This window comes from Natrix helvetica (assembly GCF_964273705.1).
Source record: "Natrix helvetica genome assembly, chromosome: 1".
Lineage (NCBI taxonomy): Eukaryota > Metazoa > Chordata > Lepidosauria > Squamata > Natricidae > Natrix > Natrix helvetica.
This window is the reverse complement of record NC_138548.1, coordinates 163,380,157-163,398,629: the sequence shown is the minus strand read 5'-3', so window position 1 is coordinate 163,398,629 and position 18,473 is coordinate 163,380,157. Positions and strand designations below refer to the sequence as shown.

The following is an 18,473-nucleotide window of genomic DNA, read 5'->3' as shown; positions in this document are numbered from 1 at the left end:
ATGACTGCTTCCACAATAGTCTTTTTACCTAAGCTCTTAAACTTAGCCAAGAAGGGTTTTGCTTCCCTTCACACACAAAAGAAATCCACACAGGAAATTCTATCCCTTCTTTTAAACTAAAGTTAAATCACATTTTCCTGCTGAATTCCACTCATCCAGATGCAGCTTGAATCAGTAGTGGGTTAGCAAAAGGATGGCAGCAGTGAGGACATATCCTTCACAGATGCTAAGCAGGCATTTATAAAGTTGGGGCAAGGAGACTATGCCAATTACACTTTCTTGGTAAAAGAAATTATAAAGGCTTGCAAGTCGATTCATTGATCATTTTTATGGACTGAAGATTTAAACTTGATTAATTGGCAGCCTCCACTACAAACCCACCACTTCATTGCCTTTTGGAGTAAGCTATGCTATGAAAATTTCAGAAAAAGAGTAATAAAAAGCAAAAGAAATTTAAAGTGGGAGATAAGAAGAAAAAGAAATGCATACAAATCTACTTTAACCCAAACCATTCAGTATAATACTTTTTGCATCCACTTGTTCTTGTTTTACCATTCATAGTTAAGTAATTCGTTCTCGTATCATTTATACTTCTCCTGACATACCTAACATTCACGTCTATTTAAAAAGGGAGGCAGAAGCATTACGTAGGGCTGTTTTTGCTTCTTTCAACAAACATTAATTCTTTCAACTCACCCATTGCTCTTCTATCATTGTTTGCATGTTTAAAAATACAGCCATCTATTTCCCATCTAAATATTTTAACATGGTCAAACAAATCAATTAGAATTAATTGCTCATCATGTATGTGTAATTTGCAGCAATTCACTGTTTTATCTTTCAAACACAACTACCTTATGCTGCCTTGGGATTCTATTCCATACAAGACATGTACAAAAAGAGAAGGCCAAAGAACACAAGGTCAGAAGAAGATGGAAAGAAACATCAAAGGCACACTATGACAGCATCAAATAATAATGCTTAAGGCCGCCAGAAATTGCAAGAATGTACCTTGCATCTCCTTCAACACGTGAAGTGGTAAAAGAGGAAATTAAGAAGAACACAACTACCTTGGTCCTTGGTAATTAATTTGAAATCTATAATTTTCTTGGCATCATTCATTACAATCCATCTAACATTTGTTGGAAAATCATTTGGATTCTCAATAACATGACTTCATCTGCATGAAAAAGGACCCATTCATGTCCCCAACTAAAACACCTTTACTTTTACCATGAATTTTTCTTACCTATAACTGCGTTGACCACCCAAAGGACATCACACTTTCTAGCCAATTCTCTACACAATGTTAAACCACTTGGTAGGTATTTCATCTATTCCAACTTCCATCATATACAGGTTCTACTGTGTTCAGCAAACAACCTTCCACTCCATTTTCATACAAAATAGTCTACAAGTCTATTCATTTCACCATGCAGACTTTTAAAAAAACTTTCCAACTCAGATACTCACACAACATCCAAGAGGCAGATATCGTCAAAGAAAAGACAATTCCTTCCCTATTCCCAGTGGAGGTTTGTCCTATCTTTTCAGAGTTAGACTATCTCACTTACATCATGTGGCTGTCTAGCTAATTCAACCTTGTGCTAAATCAGTAACCCATAGAATTAGAGCAATTTCAGTCCTGCCAGCCGAGCAATATGCACAATTCTGCAGCTTGACACCTACACGTTGAGACAAAACGGGAGAAAAGTGGTGGCAGAGTCAAAGCAGAGGGGAAGGGGAGTATTCATATCCAAATGAAACAGCTGAAAAGCCTTGCTCTGTTGGCTCCCTCTGTTGTCACAATACTTCTAAGCTAATGGCAAACATAATGGCTGTTGCTGCTCCCACCAAAGTCATTCACTGCACTAACCCTGATATAGCCAAGAATGACTTAAGTCTGTCTCATCCAGGAACTGGAAACAAGACAAAGGCTACAGCATGAGAAATATGGAAGGAGAAGTGATTGCCAGGTATGTTTCTACCATGGTGAAAGGGTGACAGACTTAGGTATAGCATGTTGCAATGTACATTAAGATTTCTTTCGTTTATATATTTAAACTAACAAAGAAACTAGAAGCAAAGATTGCTTTTAGCTACCTGCATTTATTCAATTAATTAAGAAGTAATAGAGGGGTGTAGAGGGTGTGGGCTGGAGCAGCAACGTTCACCTGAGCTATGCCAGATCCCTGGCCAGCAGCAGTATTCACTGGAGCTGATCCGCTGGATAACAGCCGGCTGGGTTCATGATCATCAGTGGCAGCAGCGCACAGTTGATCAGCTGGGCGGTGGGTGGCTATGGGTGTCCCAGGGTAGAGGTAAGATTGGTGGCAGCAGCGATGCACAGCTGATCAGCTGGGAGATAGGGGACTGCAGGTGTCCTGGGGCAGTGTTGCTTGGCCAATGACCAGATGTTGGATGCATGAGGGGTGGCACCCAGCCAGTGGTGGGATGGGGCAACCTGAAATGACCACCAGGGAGAGGGAATCACCCCGAATGAAGGAGGACAAAGAGTGAAGAAAGATGAGAAACAGCGAAGGGGGGGGGGCGAGAGAGAGGGAGGGAGAGAGAGAGAGACAGACAGAGAGACAGACAGAAACCAGCAAGCAAATGGGAAAGACAGTGACCAGAGCAGGCACCAGGAATAACAGCAGAGACGAGCTCATCCAGGTGAGTGGGCAAGCCAGTGTCCAGAGGAAGTGCCAGACATACCAGCAGAGGGCAGAGACAAGCTGATCCTGAGGCTCCACAGACCCACAACCCCTATGTCTTACCAGGGTTCAGCTGAAGCCTGCTGTCCCCCATCCAGAGCCCCCCAGCCTCCAGACACTGTGGGAAAAGTAGCCACAGCAATACCAAATACTATTCATAAGAATCTCAATCAAATTTGATAAGTCATTTTGCATATTTATTGCTCAAATGGCTACCACTTTATGAAGATAAAAGAGACTGCACGCATGCAAAATCATGCATGTCCAGAACCATCATTTGCCTATACTGAAAATACCAAATTAAAAAACCTGATAAACTGATATAGCCAGAACAATACATAGAGGAAATAAGGCTACTCATGGTGGAAATGCTTGGGTGAATCCCGGCTTCTATTCTCCATCCCAACAACAGACAGCCATCCGTATTATCTATAAAGCACAAATGCAGACATAAATCTCACCTGATTCTTCAAGGCAGTCATGTGGTTTTACATTCACCTTTGGACTTTTCTTTTTCACAATTCTGGCCGCTAAAGGATTCCGTCTTAGCATTGCATTTTTCCCCCAAACAATAAAAAAAGTATATATTTTTTTTACCAAAACAAATTTAGCCAATAGAATAAATACTAAATAAGTCACAAAGTTTCTTTTTTTAAAACTCTTTCTACATCGCTAGGTCAAAATTACTTAAATGTTTAGGGCCAAATTAGAAATAACATTAATTGCATTTTACATGTAACACGCACATTTTTTTTTAAAAAAATGCACCTGTGGTGCTATTTAATTTTGTGGAACAAAACAGCTATTCAGAGTTAATGCTGCATTTCCATGTCTGTGGACTGAGAATGGAATGGGTCGTGTATGATCTCAAACTATTATTGCAGCATCATTTCGGAAGGCACCTCTATCCTCACACCAATTGCCATAAAGACCAATACAATTACGGAGGTCTTTTCACATGATCATTTTGTTCTGAATTTCCAGCTGTCACAATGGCAATAGACACTCATGAGGCAGCACTTCTCTCACATGGATAATATTTTTTTAAAAAACAACAACCCTATTCTACAATGTTTCAAGAGCAGACTATAAAAACTTGTCAAAATCTACAAAGTTGGGCAGCTGAACAACAGTTAACTATTAAAAAAGCTTGAGCTCAGCAATTTGTTCTTGTAATAGAATTAATTAACAACTCAACTGAAGTGAGACTTACTTTTCTAATGATTTAGCTGTACATAACAAGATCTGCTTTGACGGAGTGTAAGGTCTGCTTGTAGGTTCATTTCCACATCCCACACTACCTTGGTTAAAAATTTAAAAAAAAAATCACTGCAAAATTTTTTAAATACCAGTGACGGAATAATGATTCTTCTAAAATATAATTTTAAACAACTGCTGTAACTTTTTTATTTTTGCTTTCTCATATTGCATCTTTTCAAGGTTAGGGTAAAAGGTTGATTTTGGCACACTGATAAGACAAACAGAAGACGGACATAAAATAATTGGAGAACTATGGAGTAATTAATACATTTTCCAAAATAATAACCAAGTGTATAATATATCTCTACAGAGAATAAATACATTATTTCAATACTTCAGTTATTGCAAGTTTGTCTCTTAAATTTAAATAACTTAGAGAGTGACAAATGAAAACATTATTGAGTCAAGTTCAACTCTGGATAACTGTCTAAACCAGGGGTGTCCAAACTTGGGAACTTTAAGACTTGTGGACTTCAACTCCCAGAATTCCCCAGCCAGCATGGAATCTGGGAGTTGAAGTCCACAAGTCTTAAAGTTCCCAAGTTTGGACACCCCTGGTCTAAACATATCTACACAGTTTTTTTGGAGCACTGAAAGAGTACTGAAATGGTTTGCTCCCCCACCTTTTTCTGGAATATTGTTAATTGTCCTATTTTATAGCCCTGGTATTCCAACATCAATAAATACATTAATATCATGTTCATTGTATAATAGTTCTCTAATTTTAAATATAATCTTTTAAAAATAATTCTGTACTACAATATTGCTCAATATTTTTTAGCTGTAAGTTTTCACTGTAATATATTTTTACAATGTTTACATCATTTATTCAATATAGTTTATGGATAGTTCAGTGTTCTGACCCCCCTTCCTTCCTCGCCAACACAGACTCACACCGAGCCAAAGCTACGTCACAGGATTTATTGCACAGACAGACAGACAGATCCTTGGCAGCAATCCACCACGACTAGACTCTCAGAACCCTCCAGCACGGAGATGCAATAGCAGCTATCCAGCCTGCCACGCTCACAAGACGGAACTTCCCCAATAGTTCCTGCGTTGACTTCTGCAAAGGGCGTATGCACAATCAGTCCTTTTATAGACTGGAGAGGAGTCTACTTATCAGCAGCTGAGAGCAATTACCTCTGGTAACTGCGCACTTGCTCCTTACGCCTGTGAGAGCGTCGGTAACGAGCATCTAATAACTCACTGCTGATGTCTGACTCACTGTCCCGTGACTCCTCCCCACTGCTCCAAGGCATGACATCAGGAGCCCCCTTCCTTTGGCTTTCACCGCTGCTCCATGCCTCAGGCGCCTTCTGGTGGCCGACCAGACTTTCCGATCCCTGCTCAGAGTCAGAACCCTGCCCAGGGTCCTCCACATCCTCCAGAGCCAACTCATAGGAACCCTCGCTGTCGGAGTCTGGTGGCAGCTCCAACAGCTCCTGCTGGGCCACAACAGTTCAGTACATATTTAAGTTGGAAATAAACTAGTATTATGCAGAAACCGTTCTGGGATTATCTAAGGTAGTTCTCTGACTCTGAAACTCCCATCAAAGGAGTCCATGCAAATTCTCATTTTAATACCCTTTCTCAGAAGGTAAAGCCTTTCATTCTCAGAGAAACCTTTTAATTATAACATGTCAGTTTTACTAAAATAAATGTTACCTGAGAGTATATCTACTTTTAGCTTCTTAATTTTATCGATGTGCTTTTGATTGTTTTTAACACTACTTACACAGTGTTATTATAAATTCAAGCACCTTTGGCATTGGAAAGTCAGAAATATACTGAATACAATGTGTGTGTGTAAAATTAAAAATTATCCAATCTTATTTTGATCTATTTAAAAGCTTCTTTGGTGTTTATTTTATGAAACATACACTTAGCATTCCATTTTCAATTTTTTTTTCATATCAATACCTGAATAATACGATTTTTAATTCAGTGGAGTAAAAAAAAAATCCATACAATGAATTATATCTTATAAGTTCAAGGAACTGAACGGTTATAGCTGTTAGCTCTAATGGATACATGGTGTGATGTAAAGCCTACTAAAATGTATTATTTCCAATACAAGCAGTACAAAGACCCACATCAGCACACACACTCTTGTGTATGTCTCATGCAGAGGAAATGCTCAGTGACCAAATTATACGTGTTTAATTATCAAGAGTATCACCCTGTAATATATTTGCCTGAGGTCAAATGGGACTTACTTCTTCTGAACAAAACATATAAACTGCAAAGCAAATATGCTGCTATAGACGCTGTTAATTATCCTTAATGGGAAATTGTACTTTTTAAAGGCAGGGGGGAAAAAATCACACTAACATCAGAAAGCTAGGATGGGACATGAAGGTATCCCAAGATCAACCTGCTCAAATTAGACAAGAACGCATTACAGTTAGAGTCCTTGATTCACAACCACAATTGAGCCCAAGATTTCTGTTGCTAAGTAAGAAAGTTGTGAATTCTGCACCTTTTAACCATTTTTCTTGCCTCCATTGTTATGAGAATCACTGCAGTTATTAAGTTTACCCAGGTTTGGGAAGCACTGCTGTAACTCTACAAGCAGGCTATGACTGCAATAGCATAAGTGACCGTTTACAGTATGGGCACCCACAGGATCTCGCAGCTTTGCCAAATTGTCAAAAAAAACAGTACCGCACTGCAAGCTCCATCCTTTACATATGCCGTGGGCCAGATGCGTCATATGTAGGCAACGCCCATCCCAGCTCTGCAAATGGGAAAAATGTCGCAAAACATCATGTGACGGCAACAGGACGCAGTGAATGTGACACCCATGTTATACCCTGACTGAGAATCAGTATTAGTTCTTCCAATTGTGATTTCAATCCTATTTGTATTTACTTTAAAGAGTGAGATTTATTTCTAAACTATATGCGTACATATCCAAAATTATGACATTATTATCAATCTATCTATTAACAAGGTATGATGTTAAACTATAAGAAATATACCAGCCACATAATGTGCCCCTTACCGTAGGACTGTTTGAACTGGTTCAATAACTACTTCCTCTAAAAATAGAAACAGAAAATTGTAGTTTGTTTGATGCAGGATCAATTTATTAATTTATCATACTTTTTCTGTTAAAATGGAAAGCACAGAATGATACCAATGTCTACAATAAATCTAACATATATTTGCTAGACTTTCCTTAACTTCTTTGAGTGAGGGGTTTTTCTGTAGCCTCTAAAAGCAGCTGTCATGGGTCTCCTATTCAAGAGTTTCCATCTGACCTGACTATTTTGGATAACTTTATATCTGCTGCCAGCTGTTCCTTGCTACGAAATGTTGCACTGAGAGTGGTGGCCAGGCAACTCCAGCAATTAAAGGAAACAGCTTATTTGAAACCATTGCAATAGAAGTCAAAATACAGCAGAAAGTTAGTTTTGGTTAGTTTTGGATGACTTATGGAAAAATTGTGATCAAAAAATGCAACCCCATTCCTTCATTTCGCAACAGTTTTTGGTATTATCAATCATGGTATCTTCTTGGACCATTTCCAAGGCAGTGAGGAGGGAAGGACTGATTTGCAAGATCTCTCTTCCGTCCTGAAGGGGCAGGTCCAGTCAAGCAACGGGGAGAAAGGTCTGGCCTCTTTAACATCTCACATTCTCCTATTTCTCTTTTAAAATCTCTCAAGATCCCTTTAACATCTGGGGGAAATCATCTATTGTCATAGGGTTCGGTATCATCAAAATAATCTTGGACCTAGGCCAAACAAATAACTTAGTAGAAGTGCTGACCAGTGCTTGGAGGCTATAAGGGTCTGGATGGGGAGGAACAGATTCAGACTAAATCCCTCCAAGATTTAGTTTATAGATCTAGTGACTCTAGAGAAATACCATCTTGACTCTGAAAAGGACTGTGCTGTCCCATTCAGAAGTGGCTTGTAATTTTGCCATCCTTTTAGAGCAGGGGTGTCAAACTCAAGGCCCGCGGGCCAGATCCGGCTCATGGGGTGCTTTGATCTGGCCCGTGGGGGCACCCTGGAAACAGCAAAGGTTTGGCCTGTGGTGCCAGACCTTTGCGGTGCCAGTGGGTGAGTTCCAGAGGAATAAGAGGCAGGTCAGTCCAGATATAATGTATGAGACAAAGAGGGTGCACGCAGCCCTTCCCTAATAGTTTCTCAAAATGTATGGTAAATACAGATAGTAAAGTGCTTCAATCTGGCAAGATTCTGTCTACTGGAACAACAAAGAACTCAGCTAGAAAGAGTTACCACATATCCTGCCTCTATTGTTTCTGCACCAAATCTGTAATCAGTGGTGTTGCCCTGACAGGTCAGTAGAACATTCATGCTAAGCAATTCACTTGATTTTCTCTCTAGTTTCTGACATCTTCCATTTTCAACCAACAGGAATTGTATCCAGCTGTGAGGGTTATGCAGTACTATTGGAAAATTTATTTCAGGACTCTTATCGGGGCTTCTCTAGGTTGGTTAGTTTGCCGCTCTCCAGCCCGCATTTGGGCATCTCCCAAATTTTTCTGAATGTGAAATAAAGAAATCTACAGGACAGAAATAGCTCTAGAAAAGCAGATATGTCAACATAGTGCAGTTAACTGGACCATATACAGCAGGATAATTAAAACAGATTAATTTTTGAGCAATCTCCCTTTTTACTTCATGGAAGAAGTGAAAAACTAATTGAAACTGACAAATATAGGGGAACCTGCACAAAAAAACCCCAGGACATCATCCTTCATTTTCCGAACACTGTCATGAGGAAAAATAGTACAATAAGTTTTAAAGGTAAAAACACATTTTACAAAATTTTTAAAGCAAAACAGCACAAACATCCTTTTCTTTTTTTCTGAATAAAATAACCGAGTTTTCCTTTCGAGTCTGGACAGTAGTTAGTATCAATAATAAGAGGGCTTGGGAGAAGTGATAGGTAGAAAAAAGAACTTAAGAAACAAAATGCTTATGGAGAGAGCCAACACCTGAACAGAAATGGCTGACTTAGTGTTCTGAAGGGAGGGAAGACGGACGTGTGCTTTTAACAATCCTTCTGTCCACACTGATAACAAGTCAGTTGATCTTACCACAATGATGACCGTGACAAAGTATTACAGCCCTTTCACACCTTGAAGCTATAATAGGATTAAGTAGAAGATGACTAATCCAGTATACTTAACAATGCCTTAAACCAGATTCATTCAAGAGCTAGAGGATTGATGTGGGTACGTCCAGAGGCCAAGGGAGAGAAATGGAGCATGATTCTTAAAATGTTAGGGGGGGCCATGGTCCCATGGGTTTTAGTTATGATATCATGTACTATTTACCTTCTGGACGAAACACATGCAATCTTCCATGATGTTTATTCTTTTGTTCCTGCAATACAGACAAGGTCAGAATTGCTATTTTACCCGGTCTTTAAATTCTTTACTGGAGTGCTCTTACTAGAATAACTTCAAAAAAAAAAAAAAAGGTGACAACACAGTACAGAATGTGATTCTTGATTACAGTTATGTACATTCAATGGATTAAAATGGATGTTCTTCATTAAAGCTATTAAATACCAGCATACACGTTCCTTTTAAAGATAAATTTATAGCAAAATCCAGATAAATATTTTTACCTTCATTGCATCTGTCCTTCCCAAACTATTATGCCTAGTATAAGATAAAATAATTTATGCAATGAGTATATGCAGCATGGCATAGTGAAATGCAAATAATGCTTCAAAATAAACTTGCACCCCAAAACTGCTCTCTAGTTTTCTGGGGATCACTAAATCTTGGAAGTGGTTCACAAATTGTGCCACAATATAGCTTTCTTAAGCATTTTTAAAAGAATCATAACTGGCAGAGTTTATACAATTCCCCTTGCTATAAACCATAGTTTATAAATCACAAAGATTAAGTTCATAGAACATAGCGTGCCAAAAAATTACATTATGGCTTAGTGTATATTGACAAATCCAATTTGGAGTAATAGTTAAGGCAACAGGGTAGAAAGCAGGAGACTGTGAGTTCTAGTCCCACTCTAGACACAAAGCCATGTGGGTGTCCATCACTATCACTACAGAAAACTGTAGTGACCTGTCCAGGCAATAACTAGGAGTCAAGACTGACTCAAAGGCACAAAACAATAATATACAAATGGAAGGGGTTTTAGTGATCTTCGGTGCAAGTGCTACTTCATTCAGAAGAACCATTGCCAGCAATCCTTATAAAAGGATACAGAATTCCTTACAATATACCTGATACAAAAAGAAACCATAACCCAGCATGTAAGCACCAGAAAATATCTACCTACTACTTATCTTTCAATCACTGCTAAGTGACAGAATACAAGGTAGTAATCAGCCTGGAGATCTAGTAAGAGATTAGACTGCTCCTGCAAGAATAGGAATACTCTCTGGTTTAATCTTCCCTCTGAAAACTACCAGGTACAGTTTAATTAGTAAAATGATTACAGGTCCTCAGCCCAAAACTATTTGGTGGCTCTCCTGTTTTCACCTAACCATCATCTCAGCACATCCCCTTTGTCCTTTCCATGAAACTTCTATCTTAAGATTGTTGTGTCACACTGCATCTCTCCATTCCATCTATTTATGGAAAGCGGTTCCAATGTCTGACCAGCCTCTTATGTCTGACCTTTGATGAATTCCCAACTTCCTTATTCCACTCCCAATGCAAGTTGAAGCCACTTGGCACCACAAGTCTGTGGGTCTCCATCACCAACCCAGCAATGGGGTCAAACATATTGGGCATGGATGTTGCTTTATAGCAGGAATGGGTGATACAGCAAAAATAGCAGCAGCAGTTGCATCTTGCCCTTATAGTTCAACTTCAGAAACAAAGCCTAGTTTAACTCAGTTAATCTGCATAATAGTATTGCTGGTTGCCGAAAGAATCTCTCAGATCTTAATTGCCATCCCCAATCCCACCAAGTCACCAATGGGAACACTTCAAACTTTCTTCCTTGTTCGTTCCACACTCAGTTCATTCCAGGTAAAAAGCCTTAACCTGATTATGGCGTTAAAAGTCAGAACCAATACTTAAATTTGCACACTAGGCTTGTAGAAGAGAGTTCAATACCATTCTGTTGTGACCCCTTAATCTTGGACCTAGTCACAGCATTTTGCATCAATAGCAAAAGACATTTTTCAAGAGTCGCTCCACATAAAATATGCTATATAGTAGGCAATGCAGGATGTAGTCAAGGGAAGAAACCCTAAGCATGAAAAAAATCAGAAAGGAATGGATGGCATACTGGCTGCAATTATGCAAATACATTCCTTGCTACAGTCACCACCTCTGAATCTAGCAACAGCAGAGATTCATAAGACATTCTCTCTTATCCGGTCATTATTTAAATTAGGTATTAGTGTACTGATTGCTTCTTTGGAATTAGTTAGTAGGAATCAGTGGACCTGGGTGTTATCAGCATATTGATGACTCCCTTTTTAAAGTTCCAAATAAGTTTCCTTGTAGTTTTAAGTACATTTTAAAGAGTTGGGGACCCAACAGAATCCTATGGGGGGGCATTAGTCAGTAGCCCAAATACTGCATAGTAGTCTCCTAGAACTATCTTCTGTCCGAAGAATAGGACCAGAAACATTGCAAACAAGGCATTCTGCAAAGAACTGTTCCTAGGTCTAGTTCCAAGCCCACCAGATCACACAGACAGATACAATGGTTAGACTACCAAAATATCCAATAAACTATCATCCATCAAGAACAAATGTTTCAGATGTCATATGACCAAATATCATGTCAGCTGAAAGTCAGATTGTCTTGTCTAATCAATATAATTAAAATCTGAAAAGGGAGGACTATGTACTTAAAAGTAATTAAAACCAAGGACTATAACTAAGCAACTACAACCAGCCCATCACATAATCCGAAATCCAACCAGGACTCAGAAAGGTATTTAAAGGCCAGTGCTCCCCTAGACAAGTATAACCCAAAGAACACTGAATATGTTTCCTTGAATGGGGATGAAATGTTTGCAATCAAATTGCCAAGCTCGGAGTTCAAATAACAACAGAACTACCAACCAGAACTACTAATATTCAAAGACATTTCAATAATTAAAATCGTCTGATATGGAAAACAAACTTTTTCAATCAGAAACACTTTCATTCCACCTTACTGAGAAATATAATATTTGAGACTGGCCTATATTACAGAAATCTCTCTGGCTCAAGGGAGGGCTTTAAAAAAATATATTATCACCGTTTCTTTTCAACAGGCAGGAACACATCCTACCTTCAGGAAAGCACCACAAATCTTCCCTAATTGTCCGGGGACAATCTCATCTTGAGGGGCCCTTGGTGCTCTCTGAAGTTGCTTGTTTTCTTGCAGACGTTTCATTGCCCCAACGAGCGTAGGTGGGGACCCAGACCACCCCCATCCACGTAGACAGACAAGAAATCAGAATATAAACTGACAACAAACAGTACTGCTTACTAGCACTGATGATGTTACCTAGTTGGGGTAATGAAATGTCTGCAACAAGCAAGCTCAGAGAGCACCAAAGACCCCTCATTTCAACCTTGCGTTACAAATAGGCTCCTTTATTGGTACATTCTTATCTTGAAAGATTTTAGCAATGAAAATGAACGAGAGTTAGACAGAGCTTCGGGTCAGGAAACACAACTCCTATAGACTATGGACCTACCACTGTCTGTCCGCCTGTCTGTCCCTCCCTCCCTCCCGCTACATACAAAGCAGTCTGGCAGGCAATGCTGGGAGAAATTAACTCCCTCTTTTTCATTTGGCCAGATCTTTTTAATGCCAAGGGAGTGCTTTCCTCAGGAAGAACTCCTAGAAAACAGATGTTTCCCCAATAATTGACTTGGCATTTTAACATTTGGAAGGCCCACCTTTCCAATCACATTGATTCCTTTAGTTAGACTCCAGCCTGAAAAAAACAGGGGGGCCAAACCGCAGCCTGTTTTCTTTGCAATGCCCTAGGTCCATGATGGTGAACCTATGACACGCGTGCCATAGGTGGCACATGGAGCCATATGTGCCAGCACATGAGCCATCAGCTCTAGTGCACATGCGTGAACCAGCCAGCTGATTTTCAGCCTTCTCAAGGGCTGGGGGACGATGTTTTCGCCCTCTCCAGGCTTCAGGAAGGCCTCCGGAGCCTGGGGAGGGCGAAAAACGGGCCCAAAGAGCCAACTAGACGTTCGGAAACAATCTGGAGGCTTTCCTGGAGCCTGGGGAGGGCAAAAACAGCCTCCCCCGGCCTCCCAGGAGCAAATACCAAGCTCAGCTTGGAGTCAAGTAGTGCGGCAAGTGTGGGGGCAGAGTGGAGGGGGGTTCTGTGTGCATGCTCATGTGGGGGCACTTTGCATTATGGGTGCCGGCTCATGCATGCGCAATTGCATGCGCACCCTTGCATTTTTGGCACCCAACAACAAAAAGGTTAACCATCACTGCCCTAGGTTGTAGCATTCAATCATTATCTCCCCCTGCTGGCTATTACCCCAATATTTACATGCTCCGTTCCCCATTATGTTTATACCGTTATATTTAGCTCTGTTAATGTAAAAAAAAACTATTCCCCTGCTTCCTCTCTTAAATACCACAGAACCTATTTTTCCCATACAAATGGAGAAAGTGTATAGTATATATGTTCTAAAGCATATATGTTCTAAAATTACACAGCATTTTAAGCACCAAATGGATAATTGTATATGCATTTTAAATTTATTATAGCATCTACTCAGTTAAATTTGAATGTATTGGTCTCATTTCCAATTTTAGGAGTGTCCATAAAATTGCCAGTAATTAATTTCAACCGGCTCCTCCTTTCCCCAGGATGAGAAGAAATTTCCAGAGAATTCAGAAACATGCAACTGTTTACAATATTTGAATTGGCCTCATAATCCATTGTTCTAACTGTGAACTTTTCCCATACCTAAAACAGATACTTTCTGCTTCCTTATTTTTTTTAAGAAAAACAGCTTTGGGACAGCGTAATCAAATGAAAATAGAAAGTGGGAGGTGATGAAGCACTTCCTCCAGTTTCTTTACCAAAGTTGCATTTCCCTTTGAAGAGTTTTGTGGAAGGAAGTGAAAAGAAGCTGTTGCCCCATCTGTGTGCAATGTACAGTTAGGTTCTTAGTCTACAGCTATTTTTTTTCATTTAAGCCCCATTTATTTGGTCAAATTGAATTCCAAATAGGGATTAATCGTTAAAAATGGTTACTATTTTATCAGGAAGAGAAACCTGAGACCAAAAGATCTTCCATTCTCAGAATGCTTAAACTCCCCTATAGCAATTTTTTTTTATTCCTTACCTTGTCAAAGGCAAACAAGTTTCTAAGATAAACCCATCTTTAAAAAAAAACACAGAAAAATATCATGTATCAATGCCTTCAAACCTCACCTGCTTTAGTGTATAAAGAAGGTCAATAATATACAATAAAAGAAGTTTTCAAGATATACTGTATATAAAATAAAACTTTAAAAAATAGTAATCATGTAATAAATCTAATTGGATGAATTGATTCATGCAAAATAAGGGTAATGACTTGTAAATATTTGGGAACTAAATAGGTATGCTAGGGCTACCAGATCAGGAGAATAAAAATTAGGATGACCACAAGATAGCAAGAAATAATTAGAATTTTCTTTTTTTTTCTGTACCAATCTAAAGATTATTTAGATTTTTACAGCTCAGATAAAGTCTTAAGCTATACTGATAAATTTAAAGAAAAATTAGAAATAAAACTAAACATATCTGACAACATTACTAATGTTGAAGAGTAAGTGAAAATATGAAATAGTTTATTTATAAAATCACATTGTATATTTTATCAATTTAAATGTATATTAATATATGTAAATATTTAAACCTAAATACACACATACACACACTCCTGTTAAAGGTTGAGAATATGTAATATTTTGATATATGACCCTCTTGTTATTTTTTTTTTGTACAAAAAGTTAGCAAAATAGACTTTTATCAAACACGTTAATGGTTTTTCGCTTGGAGTGAAAGCAACATATTCAGAAAATACTGTTATCACCAACCCCATCATTTTAATTAGAAAAAAATGTCCTCTCAATATTCTGATGCAGGGGCTTATGGGATCAAAAAAGTTCTCAATCACACTATTACTGTCACCATTCTTGACTTTTGTACAGCTGCCCTGATGGAGCACAAGCTGCTCTGTATGCAAGAAGAAGATCTCAAATCCAATGCCTGGCATTTCTTGGACACAGTGAAGAAAAACTCTCACCTTAAAAGAGAATTAAATCACTTTGTAAAAAGAAAAAAAAATCAGGCATGCCAATTATTAGGAAAAGCAATCCATAGAGAGACAAAACCTTTCTTGCAGTATGTAAGGTTTTGAGTTTTCAGTATCTCTTCATGACAATAACATGACTAAAAAATCCAGAAAAAAAGGGGGGGTGGAATGGGGTCGATGCTTGAGTCATATTTGTAACAAATTATAGTCGTAAATAGCACAATGACATCTCCAAGCATGCCCATTAAGTTTTATTATGTATATAAATTCTATTTAATTGTACCAGGAATCTCCTAAAGCAGAGCTGTCAAACTCGCAGCACGTGGGCCAGATGGGTCACGCGCTGGCCACACCCACACCCAGTTTAGTAAAGGGGAAAAAAGTACCAATATGTCATGTGATGCTGCCTTAACACCGCAAGTTTGACACCCCTGTCCTAAAGCTTCCAATATAGTAATTTACAAGCTGTTGTTTATGGACCACAGTTTGGCAGATACTCTGTCACAGCCTCTCAATGTTCATTGGTCAGAGTCTGTTTAAAGTTCTGCCAGGCACTGGGTTTGTGCCCCATCAGACCACATCCATTCAGTGCCTTAAATTTCTGCTTCACTACATTCATTACTGGCTTACTGGTGAGACACTAAAGCCTTCCTCTATAGCAGCCCTGCTCCCTACCTTTCCTGCTAATCAGCTGGCCAGAGTCTGCTGCCCTCTATGGTCCCACTTCCCCATATTCACTGAAGGTCAGGTAGCTGGATCCAAGCCAAGTCCTGCCTCAGCCCCACCTTCCTGCATTCAATACCAGTCAACTGGTTCACAAAAGTCATGGCTGACAACTGATATATTGAAGCACACAAGTGACAATATATGATGTCGATGAGAAATGTTTGTTTAATGATCCATGAGCACAGAAAGTTTGAGACACACAGTGCTAGAAAGAAGAAACAAGCAAATAATTATGGTTGTCCTTCATTTTTGGGAAATAAACATCTGTTATGCAGTAGTTAAAAAGTCATTCCATCTTTTCTGAAATGTGAGATTAATATACAGTACTGTATGAGGCAGTTTGCATATGCCCAATATGCTAATCCCAAATCTTTTCTTAATTTCTCGCTTGGGGGACTTTAAGCAATATATTCATATCAGCATCTACTTTAGAAATCCAAAAAGTATCATTCTTTCTCACAATTTCTATTATGAAACATTTAACATCATCCTGGTACATAAAAGTTGGGAAACTGCATATAAAATATTGGCTATATTCTATTTTTGGATGGAGAAATTTAGGAGGTCTCTGTGATTTAAGCCACAACACAGGATGTGAGGCTCATGTCTAAGAGAAGGAGGAGGAAGAGAATTAGACATTTGCTTTCCACATGTTTGCTCTGAACAGCACTACTGTAGAGAGACAAAAATGTCAACTTTACAATTTACAGGTTAACAAGGTTGCACATCTGTCAATAATTTTTCTTACACTACAATTTTATGCAAGCTTGCTCAGAACTAACAATGTCTTAGTTCAAGGAACATATTCTTCAGAATGGGGTTGAATTTAAGGAGCATTTATATATTTGATATGGAATCTAAAATGTAAAGACATCCAAGAAAACGTTACAATGCAAAATGTTAATTAATGTTTTAAATAAATACCTTCAGGAGCGATCACTTCCATCATTCCAGAAACCTGAATGAGTATAGAAGAAAAATCCAAATATTTCTACGTCATTTTTGAAAACAAGTTTCATATGTGTATAATTTAGGAAACCTGGTCTGTACCCATAGATTGTTGCTACAATCTCTTGACAATATTCAAAAGAGGGGGATACAGAGTTGTACTCCATTACTACTATCATTTCTTTCTACTACCATCATCTACTACCAATCTAATACCATCATCTCATTCTACTACAACTTTCTTCTTCTTCTTGATGTTAATATTGTTCAATTAATACTGAATATATTTACTTTTATTAAATATATTTTTATATTTTAAATGCTAATAAATAAAATACATATATGTAAAACTAGTCATCTTACACACATTCAAAATATTACTTACTATTCCTATTCACAGTAATCATAAGCTCTGGCACTAAATTTATGCATACATATTTTTTTAAGTATATTGTAATAAGTTCAACGCTTGCAAAACAAAAAACCCAACTCTTACTCTTTGCAAGCCTGTAAAGTCTCTCTTCTATCTACCTTCTTTTACACTGTATGTCCATGGAACATATGTTGTCTTTTCAAATTTCATAAACAAAAGGCACATGTAGAGGCTACATTTTTAGTAATGTAATTCAAATGAACTAAGTATAGTAAACTGATGGTGCATTATTGTTTATAACCTAAACTGGAAGGAGACTAATGTCATGTAATCAAATGGGAAGACTGGGATTTACATTGCTTTATTGTGCTCTGTAAGCTTTAAGTAGGCTAATAGAAAATCCCTAAAATATTGTGAAAACCTTACTAAGCCAGGTAATTAAGATGTAAGGAAATAATTCAATTTGTTCTAACTTATTTTTGAATACTGCATTGTGATTCGTAGTTTGTAAACATAAATTATGCAGCTTTCATCTAGCTTTAATTATTGTGACACAAAATATGCCAACTGAACTAGTAGAGAAATAGAAGCAGCAAAGAAACAGAATCTCCAGAATTAAAGGGTAAAAAAGATCATTCTAGAATCAACTTACTATCACAATACTCCAATGTGCTGGGGATATTCTTCAGCAAGTCACCCTCCAACCTTGCATTCAAAGTTGAAACATTCCCATTAATAGTTATTGTATGACCTTCTCTACGTAATTGTTATATCAATTACCCATAGACTAGTTGTAACCTTCCTCTCTTGGGACTAGATAATCAGATTTACATAAATATAATTTTGTGTATAATTATGTATCATATGTGCAACTGCTGCTATCTCTGCAGAACACCAGAACTCCTGCAAATCACTGTATTCATGATCTGAAATTCATTTAATCCAGTAAACTGCATTTAGCAGGTCTGGCTTGAGTTCAAATGGGAATAAAACAATCTGAGTGCTTTGTAGATCTGATCAATGCTTGACAACACTCAGGTGCCCCTTCCCCCCAGCAATTCTTGCATGTAAATCTTTCCCAGAATAAGAACTATTCTACCATAAAATGATATAAATTGTTTTTTTTTTAAATCAGTGCATCCATGCTTGATATTGTTGCCTTGATGAGGCAGGAAGACTGCTTTGTATCTGTGATTTTAC

General features: G+C 38.2%; 1 protein-coding gene across 4 annotated transcripts in view; it reads right to left on the bottom strand.

Annotated features, from left to right (window-relative positions):
* ERICH2 (glutamate rich 2) overlaps positions 1-18,473 on the bottom strand; it is a 28,434-nt gene that overhangs the window by 8,667 nt on the left and 1,294 nt on the right. Inside the window, exons 3-10 of one of the 4 annotated variants that reach the window (XM_081937386.1) lie at positions 17,926-17,978; positions 16,877-16,910; positions 14,270-14,306; positions 9,587-9,620; positions 9,291-9,339; positions 6,982-7,018; positions 3,928-4,011; positions 3,176-3,258 (exon numbers count right to left, since the gene is read on the bottom strand). In XM_081937386.1, coding sequence (XP_081793512.1) covers positions 3,176-3,258; positions 3,928-4,011; positions 6,982-7,018; positions 9,291-9,339; positions 9,587-9,620; positions 14,270-14,306; positions 16,877-16,901 — 349 coding nt within the window. In that variant the 5' untranslated portion in view covers positions 16,902-16,910; positions 17,926-17,978. Of the gene's footprint in view, positions 1-3,175; positions 3,259-3,927; positions 4,016-6,981; positions 7,019-9,290; positions 9,340-9,586; positions 9,621-14,269; positions 14,307-16,876; positions 16,911-17,925; positions 17,979-18,473 lie in introns of all 4 variants that reach the window. The other 3 variants (XM_081937384.1, XM_081937387.1, XM_081937385.1) reach the window with 3 other exon arrangements.